Below are 10,593 nucleotides of genomic sequence, written 5' to 3' on the forward strand. Positions count from 1 at the left end.
CCAGTTGAGACATAGTAGTTTGGGGTCTAGGAGAGAGGTAGAGCTGGAAATGTGAGTTTGAAAGCAGTCTGAATATAAATGGTATTTAAGACTGTAGACAGGAGGGAGTTACCTAAGGTGAATGTTTAGAGAAGTTAGAGAAGGAGACTTAGAGGAATAGTCAGTAGGATAGAAGCAGGATGTGTTCAAAGAAGCCAAAGGAAGTGACTTAAAAATAGGGGAGGTGGGGGCTTCCCTGGTGGCGCAGTGGTTGAGAGCCCGCCTGCTGATGCGGGAGACGCGGGTTCGTGCCCTGGTCTGGGAAGATCCCACATGCCGCAGAGTGGCTGGGCCCATGAGCCATGGCCGCTGAGCCTGTGTGTCTGGAGCCTGTGCTCCGCAACGGGAGAGGCCACAACAGTGAGAGGCCCGCGTACCGCAAAAAAAAAAAAAATAGGGGAGGTGGTCAGCTCTGACACATGCTTATAGGAGATAGAATAAAATAAGGAATAATGCTGAGTCTTAACTCATACTGTTCACTGTACAACAGGCCAATAAATCGAGAGATGAGTTGTTGGGGCAAGGAATAGCAACTTTATTCAGAAAGCCAGCAGACTGAGATGGTGGACTGATGTCCCAAAGAACCATCTCACCTGAGTTAGAGTTCAGGTTTGTTTTATACTAAAAGGGAAAGGGGTGTGGTAGATTGTTGCAAACTTCTTGGTGCCAGAATCCTTTGTTCTTGCATCTGTCCATGTAAGTCCAATCACAGTGTTCCTATAAACCTCCAACAAGACAAATGTTATACTCAATTCTGCAACTTTATATCTCTAGATGAATGGAAAAGTGTAATACCTTTAAAGGTCAACACCTTGAGAATGGGCTATCCTGTGTATTTCAGGCTATAAGCAACATTATTTTAGTGATTAACTTGCAACAAAAACAGTATAATACAAAGGTTAAAGTAAAAGAAATAGATCCAATATGGAGTCAGATTTGTCCTTCCCTGTTACAATTAGACTTATAAGGAATAAACTTAAGTTTGACAAGGTGATTACAACTGTAATTAGAGTGCTTGGGAAAAACGCCTGATTGGAGTGGGATGAAAAAAATTAGAAATGAGGAATAAAGATGATGACTTTAGGCACTTCTTTCAAGAGACGTGATTTTATTTTTAAAAGTTTTAAAAATATTTATTTTATTTACTTATTTATTATTTTTGGCTGTGTTGGGTCTTAGTCGCAACACACAGGATCTTCGTTGCAGCACGCGGGCTCTTCGTTGTGGTGCGTGGGCTTCTGTCTAGTTGTGGCATGCGGGCTTTCCCTTCTCTTGTGGCACGGGCTCCAGAGTGCATGGGCTCTGTAGTTGCGGCACATAGGCTCTTTCGTTGAGGCGCTAGAGCTCAGTAGTTGTGGCACGTGGGCTTAGTTGCCCCGTGGCATGTGGGATCTTAGTTCCCCAACCATGGGTTGAACCCTCATCCCCTGCATTGGAAGGCGGATTTTTTACCACTGGACCACCAGGAATTCCCCCAAGAGATGTGATTTTAAAGGGAAGCAGAGAAGTGAAGAATAGCTGGAAATTTTAAATTATAAGGGGCATATTTTAAATAGTGGACAATTTAAAAACTCATTTGTAAGCTAATATGAATAATACAGCATAGAGAAAGTGAGAAATAGATGATGCGGGTAGAGGGGAAATAATTTCAGGAATAAAATTACTGTGTGGGTGAGCATAGGATCCATAGCACAGTTTGATCAGTCGGGCTGAGCTGCGTGAGCTTCTTCCATTTTAACATCAACGGAAACAGTGTTTACATGCAGGTGCACATTTTAGATTGGTAATGGAAATTTTTTTTTTTTTTTTTTTTTTTTTTTTTTTTTTCTTTTTGCGGTATGCGGGCCTCTCACTGTTGTGGCCTCTCCCGTTGCGGAGCACAGGCTCCAGATGCGCAGGCCCAGCGGCCATGGCTCACGGGCCCAGCCGCTCCGCGGCATATGGGATCCTCCCAGACCGGGGCACGAACCCGTATCCCCTGCATCGGCAGGCGGACTCTCAACCACTGCGCCACCAGGGAGGCCCGGTAATGGAAATTTGATAATTTAAATAATTATCAAATTTGATAACTTCTGATAATTTCTATTTTCTGATAATTTCTGTTTTCTCAATGAAATATGGGCAAGGTGAAGTGTTTGGCATGGGGTCAAAATGTTTTAAGGAAAGAAGAGAAGCCATAAAATAGTCGTTTAGGAGAGTGGAGACTAGAATTTGTGACAAATGTCTGGTTTCAACATTGGTTCACCAGAGGAAAATGTGCAAACTGTTTTAAGCACACTTGTCTCTGAGAGCCCACACTTGGTTACTTATCAAGCACCATGTCTTCAAAGATAGGCTATATCACTTTGGCTCTCACTCACTGTCATTTTCCACTCTGATTCAGTCACCTAGAATTTTCTTTTATCTTGCTCTTCAGCTCATTCATGCATTTAAAAACATTTTTCAAATTATATTTTATTTTTCATTTCCATGTGTTTTGTGTAGGAGGAGAGTCTTCCAAATGTTTTCAAGGGATATGGAAGTAGAACTTCTACTTCTCTGAATTTGTTTCATCATTTATGAAATGGGAGTAATATCTACTTGCAGAATTGTGGTTAAGTATTAGAAATGATATGTATAAAATATTGGCCCATAAAAGACAATCAATAAATAATAGTTGTAATTATTATTACCACTAAATATTATTTTGTCTAAAGAATAAAAAGACCTTGCTCTTACCCTGCTTTTTTTCCTAGATAAAGTTAGCTTCTGAAACTCTGAAACTGTATTTTTAAACAAATACTTTTTAAACAATTTTAATGTGCCACAATGTTTCTAAGTTTCTTATGTATTAGTTTGGTTGGAATATAAGATATCTTACTGAATGATAATTTTTTGTATTTTGAGTTATATAATATTTTAGGGACTTGATAATGTAATATTTGAGAAAGAATAGACTTTAAATAGGAAATGTATTTTCTTATGAGACTTTATTCTTATTACACAAGCAAAAAATTATATTAAAAATATAATTTGAAAAACATAGTAATAACAATGAGGAAAAAACATAGAGTAAAAAAGCCAACATATAACTTGAAAGGGATTTTTGAAAACTGTCACAATATTATCCATATCCTCTTTGTCTACTAAAATATTACTGAAGACTACAATGTTTTGAAGTAAAAAGCATTATATCAATTTGAGTAACTAATACTAAGAAATGCTAATCATATAATTTTAGTGTCAGTCTGGGCTTTTTTTCCCCCCGAATTAGAACAGCCATTACTACACTTGGTGTTCTCTAAAGGAATATAACTACCAAAATCAATGTTCAATGCTTAAAGGAGAAATATGAGACACTGACATAGTGAATCTTTATTCCATATCTTCTTCCATGTTGCTCTGCTCTAGGACATGCATTTCTGTTTCAGGTAATAACCCATATTCATTCAGGAAAGATTCCACATCCCCAGTAAAAAATTCTTCAGCAAACTGTTCAGCAACACTAATGAAATTGCTTATGAGTTCCCCACCTTTGTAGACGAGCAGTGTGGGGAGTACATCTGAGGAAAAGCGGTCCCCAGCACCTGTATTAGAAGCTTTTATTTTACAAAACTTGACTGTAGGGTATTCGGCTGCAAGGCATATTAAGCTACTGTTTAGAGCATCACAGCCCTTAATACCATCTTCATAAATGTGAACAATGATTGTGATTATTTTCTGCTCCTTTTCAATGGTTTCCAGGAATTGCTCCCCAGATTCCAGCTCATAGACAAACCCATATCTAGGCCCGAAACTCAGCTTCTGGTGCATATCCTGCATACACTGCCTACGGTATTTACGAAGGCAATTTTCATCTTCTTTTTCTCTGTGGATTAGCTCATATTCTTGAACGCTCATCTGGAAATAGATGAAAGAAATGATAGAGATCATTCAGTCAGAAATTTATATTCCTTATAATACCAAACCCATTCTCAACTTAAAGAGTTTGCATTGGCTGTCCCCCCTACCTCCTGAGATGGCCTTCTCCTTCACCTCATTTGTTCAAATGTCACCTTCTTTGATTATTCTACCTAAAAGTGTCCCTGCCCCACGCTTTCTGTTCTTTATGCTGGTTTATTTTTCTTCATAGCAATTAACGTTACTTGATATTATAGTATATGTTTATTTGTTTCATTGTATAATATTAGTTTTTCTAACTTTTATGCTGTATGGGGGAAGAATTTAGTGTCTGGCACATAATAGGGGTTCAGTAATTATTTCATGATTAAATACATGCATAAGTATTGCTAAATATAGTTGAGCTATGAGATGGTCATGAAGTGTGCCACTTTGGGTAAAAAAAATCCAGCAAGGTCTACTCTAGAGTGACTTTCATAAAAGTGTATACACATACGCATGCATGCACAAGTGCCTGTACACGCACTTAAATGTGTTTCCAACAAATGCTTTTGGACATTATTTTCTCCTCCACAAAAGTTGTGAAAAAGATTTTTTCTTATCACTTACTAATTTTTTTGGAATATGTAGGATGGAATTTAAGAAAGACAGCTTTTTACTACTATTTGGAGTTCACCAGATTAGCCAAAAGACCAGCAGCATCACCATTACCTGAGAAGTTCTGGGAAATGCACATTTGGGGACGCCACCCCAGATTTACTGAATCAGACCCTGTAAGTGTGAGGCTGAGTGAGACATGTTTAAACAAGCCCTCTAGGTGATTCATATGCACTGGTTTAGGCTAAAATGAGAAAAGACCTTACTTCTATCTTCCAAGACAGCTACTTTTCACTGAAGCTGGAATATAAAGTTACCTGCAGAGCCTTTCTTAGTAGCTATGTCATTATTAACTTAGTCAATAGAATGTTAAACACCTTTTCCCTTCACATACATACACACACACACACACAGAAGATATAAAGGAGTGATAATGGGACATAGTGTGACTAAGAGATGTGGAGCAGCCCAGAGCCAGGGAAGTTGGATGACTCCCAAATTTATGGAAAATCTACTATGTCTTAGACAATTTACATAGATTATTTTTCTTAATCTTCACAATAAACCTATCAGGTAGTTTTTTTACAAAAGATACTGAGATTAAGTAGAAGTGTTTGGTGCTTTCATTATTTCCTTCTCTTGTTTCTTCCTCCTATATTTGTTTTTCTAATGTCCTCATTCTTCTTATTGTATTCTGCTTTAAAATTATCGTTCCAACTTAATTTGTTTTAATCCTAAACATTGTTAAATGTTTTATATAATTTTTAAGTTGCTACCATAGTTCTGCTAATTTAACAGGCTGAACCACAAAATACTGATTTACATATGCATTTGAGCATTCTTATGAGAACTTGTTCCATTCACATCTTCAGGCAAATAGATATTTAGGCATTCAGATACATTTCTAAAGCTTAACCTTAAAACAATATATATTTTTTTTTTTTTTCTTTTTTTTTTGCGGTACGCGGGCCTCTCACTGTTGTGGCCTCTCCCGTTGCGGAGCACAGGCTCCGGACGTGCAGGCCCAGCGGCCATGGCTCACGGGCCCAGCTGCTCCGCGGAATGTGGGATCTTCCCAGACCGGGGCACGAACCCGTGTCCCCTGCATCGGCAGGCGGACTTTCAACCACTGCGCCACCAGGGAAGCCCAAACAATATTTTTAATCATTATAATGTCTCACATTTGTATAGCATTTTACATGTTTCAAAATACATTCTCATTTATTTTCTCTTCACATCCCTTTAAAACAAGTGAAGGAGGTATTGTTATAGTTCCTCAGATAGGAAAATTTAATTGTCTCATCCACATCTCAGTGAAGGAACCAAAAGCTGAAAACGAGATCTTTTTTTTTTTTTTCCACCTCCCTCACAAACATTTTATTGCATTAATTTTTTTTTTTTTTGGCTGCGCCAGGTTTTAGTTGCAGCATGAGGACTTCTTAGTTGCAGCATGCAGACTCTTAGTTGCAGCATGCATGCGGGATCTAGTTCCCTGAACCCAGGCCCCCTGCATTGGGAGCACAGTCTTACCCACTGGACCACCAGGGAAGTCCCTGAAAATGAGATCTTAGATTTGAAGATTTTTTTACAATGGCCAGAAGCCTAGAACCAAGAATATTTCTGATGCAGAGACTGTCTGTTGAGAATCAATATACAACAATCAATATACAACAACTCATATATGCTGGTTTGGAGATAAATAAACCACTAAAGTAATTTTTCTTCACAATGAGAATCACCTTATGGTTTCTTTTAGTATTTCTTTAGTATTGCTGTTTTTTTATATAAATAATATGTGCTAATTATAAAGATTCAAAACTGAACTAAAAGCTAAAGGAAGGAAGTAATAAATACTGAAATTTTACCACTCTGATGCTCTAAGATAATCTCCATCAAGATTTTAGAGATCATCTTTTCATATTTCACTTTTTTATGTATGTATGACATACACATTATATAATTAGAAATAAGTGAGAATTTTAAAAAATGCTGCTCTTAAAAAAATCATGGATATATTTTTTTCATAGTGTGGCTTATTCTGCTTACCTTCTTCCTCCTCCTTGAAAAGGAGGTTGAGAACTGTCAATCAATCTCACCCTTCCAATTAACCAATATTGTCAATTTGGTGAGTGTCTTTCCATACTTTTCTACATACATGCTCATATAATCATAGAATTATAAACACATATACAGTGTTTGTTTGTTTTCCATTGCTCTAGAGAATGGGATCATATAACTTAAAATTCTCTGTATCTTGCTTTCTCATGTTGTGGAACTACCTCTAAGTCAACTCATGTATTTGTAACTCATTCTTTTAACAGTTGCCATGTATTTCTTAGTATGGGATGACTTTATAGGCGTAGGTGTTTACTGCATTTCCTTTTTTTTTTTTGCTAATACAAACAATACTATAATAAAAACACCCTGTAGATTATTTATTTTTTATTTCTTCTTATCTTACCTTTCTGCTGAATCTTTCTTTTGAGTCTTTGTCATCTCTACTCTGAGGAGAAGACATTTGTCTGAGAATCTCCTTCTTGCTGGGTGGGAATGAATTACTATCTTCACTCTCCAATTTAAACTTTCTCCAATCATTTATTACTCCTTTGGGTCCTGGAATAAAATTTAAAACAAATTGTTTTCCTTTTTACTTTCCAAAGCACTATTTACACAATTGATATTTGTATAAGTATTGCCATGGACATAGACTTGCTATCTTCTGTATCAGAAAAATTATCTTATTTGGGCTAGAAATTTCTGACTGCCTTGCTCATAGAAATGTTCTCCAACATTAATCTTGTTAAGTGGGTTTTGACTAAGAATCTTTCTATAACATCTGTGTTAATGAAAATACAAATTATGCACTTTGAACTATTGGAAAAAAATGTGGGTAAAGATATTTAAAAATTAGAGTATAGAGAGGAAACTAGAATTTTAGAAAAATAGTACTGTCATTAAATAAGAAAGGAACTTCAGCAATAAACTAAAATTGGAAACACACTATTTTGTTTGTTTGTTTGTTTGTTTTGTGTGGTACGCGGGCTTCTCACTGTTGTGGCCTCTCCTGTTGGGGAGCACAGGCTCCGGACGCGCAGGCTCAGCGGCCATGGCTCACAGGCCTAGCCGCTCCGCGGCATGTGGGATCTTCCCGGACCAGGGCATGAACCCATGTCCCCTGCATTGGCAGGCGGACTCTCAACCACTGCGCCACCAGGGAAGCCCTGGAAGCACACTATTAATAAAGGAAACTAGGATTTGGGGGGAAGCAGATTGAAATGTTATCAAGATCCAGAGAACAATAATGACAATAGTACTTAAAAGACAACCAGTAAGAGGGAGGCCTGACTTCAATTAAAACTAAAATGGCTTTAAGAAACTTATTATATAACCATTCAATTCTTTCTAAGATCCTAAGAATCTTTTTACAAATAGAGAAAAGATGGAATTTGCAGATTTAAGAATACTAATTAAATCAAGGATGATCTAACTGAAGTTCTGATGTTCAGTTGCCTGATAAATAATAACAGTGTTTGGAAGAAGGTCTAAATTCTTAAAAATATGGAGTTTTAAATATCCTTCACTAAAACTTAGCCATATCCGTACTTTAATATTGTATTATGTATGTAGATGTATTCTCTCTCCCACATATTTCCTAATAATTTTTATTTATATAATAATAATATACAATTTTAATATAAATTTATTTATATTAATTATGTTCAGACAATCGATTTTTTTTACTTACTTGCGTAGTCTTCATTTTCCAGATGTGTCTTCTGCATATACAAAATATGCATGTGTGTAGTATGCGTTTATGTGTGAAGTAAAGAGATTCCCTTTTTTTCCTTTTTTTACAAATGGTAGTATATTATGCACGCTTCTGTTCACTTTTCCTTTTTTTACTTCATAATATATCTTAGAGATTTTTTTCACATATATACATAAACATCCTTTTTTAAAAATGGAGGCATGGTATTCTACTGTGTAGATATTAATTTACTTAGTTTCTTATTGATGTAAATCGTTGCTCCACATTTTTTCTCTGACATATGATTCTGAGTGAAGAACCCTGCACATATATTTTTTTTTCCTCTCTGTTCAGGTCTACATATAGGTAATGGTAGTAAAATTGCTTGGTCAAAAAGCATATATATTTCTAATTTTAATATTGCTAAACTACCTTTAAAGAGCTTGTACCAATTTACACTGCTACCAGTAATGTATGAGTATGCCTCTTTCCAAAGTGTGGTATTAAACATTTTTACTTTTACAAACCATGTGAAAAAAATGTACTTCACTAAATAGTTCTAACTTTGTAAGTGCCTATAAAATTTTTTTTCTAAATAGTCTATTCTATATTTTGCCCATTTCTCCATTTGGTGGTTGGTTTTATTCTTATTGATTTGTAGAAAATTTAGTATATATTAGGAAATTCACCCTTTGTCAGTTAGTTGCAAATGTTTTTCCTCAATTTGTTAAAATTTTTTTGGATTTTGCTCCTGATGACTTTTACCAGACAGCAGACATTTGCTTCCTCCCTCCCTCCCTCCCTCCTTCCTTCCTTCCTTCCTTCCTTTCCTCATTTCTGTAGCTGAATTTATCAATCTTTCTTTATGGTTTCTTGGTTTTGTGTCATACTTAGAAGGTATTCTAAACACTGCCACTATGAAATTAGTTTTCATGTATTTTTGTTTAGTACTCATGAATTCATTCAAACTCAAATTGACATCTAATTAAAACTGTTCTAAAGGTATTTGATTTCACATTAATTTATCCAGTCAAATATTTTTTAGATGATTCCATCAACCCATTCAAAGGTATTATTTAAATTTCATACTGAATAGTGGCAATAAGAACATTAGAGATCTCCAGATCTAATTTTAATTTTATAATTATTTTTTTCTTTTAACTTTGCTTACCTGTGTGTGTGGCCTGTCCTTCAGAGTCTTCCTCCAAACTTTGCCTTTTAGCTTCTTCCATTTTAGAGATTCAGATTTAATATAATCTACAGAATAAACAAAGAAATAATGACAACAGATGAATTCTAGGAGAAATATATGTATATATTCTGCTACCAGGTTCCATGTAAGTCAAGGGTTATCACTAAGTGATGTAGTGTTTAGCTTTCTATCTACCTTTTAAAAGCACATTAGTTTAATATTTGTGTCCTTAAAGATATTTGGACCTAAGAATTTTACATAATTTATAGTTTGTCTTTTTTTACTTAATAAGTCTTCAGCTTGGGTCTATGTACTTAGTAAACATTATTTATTACTGATTTTCTTTTTTATTACTGTTTGTTACCAAATTTCATAAAATTATATTCTAATCATTTTATATAATAATAATGTTTTAATTAATATTAATTATATACTTACTATGAATACTTGTATGTGCCAGGCATTGTACCAATCATTTTATTGTGTCAAAAGTCACTTAATTCTCACACAACCATGTGTAGCAGGGACAATTGTTAATGCCATTTTACAATGTGAGGAAGCTGAAGGACAGGGAGTTTAAGTTTTACTTGCCTAAGATCACATAGTAAGTGGTGGAGCAAGGATTTGAATCTACATTTGATTTTAGAGCTGTCTTAAAGCATTACAGTATTAATGGAAGTTAAGATACTGTATCATTTTTTTCTCAGTGTGATTTGACAAATCCAGCTTCTGAACTGGCATTAAAGAACTATGATCTAAGGAATAGTGTGATTCGAAGCCTAACACTATAACTTCTCTCCATACCATAAAGCACATTTTGGTGACGTTACCCACCAAGCAAATGAAAACAGCCAGTAACTATGGCTATAGAATTTTGAGAAGCTAAAATTTGTCACAAAATCTACCAAAAGCACATGGAATTTTATTCTTAGGAAACTCCGTGATGCCTTCATGTAGAACCTATTTATTCCTAGTTCACATTCAAATCCAACTTATTTGCCTATTTATTTTTCCGTTATCTGGAAAACTCTATTATACATACTAACACATTCCCCAAGAAGGTCCATATAGTTGTGACTTTCTTGAAATTTTCAAGTCAAGGAGGGTATACTGACAGGGGATATGCTATTTTTTTTAC

General features: G+C 35.5%; 1 protein-coding gene across 1 annotated transcript; it reads right to left on the reverse strand.

Annotated features, from left to right (window-relative positions):
• Nucleotides 1–3,393: 3,393 nt before the first annotated feature.
• On the reverse strand, nucleotides 3,394–9,495 carry PDC (phosducin; the record flags this gene model as incomplete). Its single annotated transcript, XM_081224208.1, has 3 exons — nucleotides 3,394–3,918; nucleotides 6,977–7,128; nucleotides 9,435–9,495. 3 exons carry the CDS (start codon nucleotides 9,493–9,495, stop codon nucleotides 3,394–3,396), a joined length of 738 nt encoding a protein of 245 aa, XP_081080334.1.
• Nucleotides 9,496–10,593: the final 1,098 nt, after the last annotated feature.

This window comes from Mesoplodon bidens (assembly GCF_964165515.1).
Source record: "Mesoplodon bidens genome assembly, chromosome: 2".
Lineage (NCBI taxonomy): Eukaryota > Metazoa > Chordata > Mammalia > Artiodactyla > Ziphiidae > Mesoplodon > Mesoplodon bidens.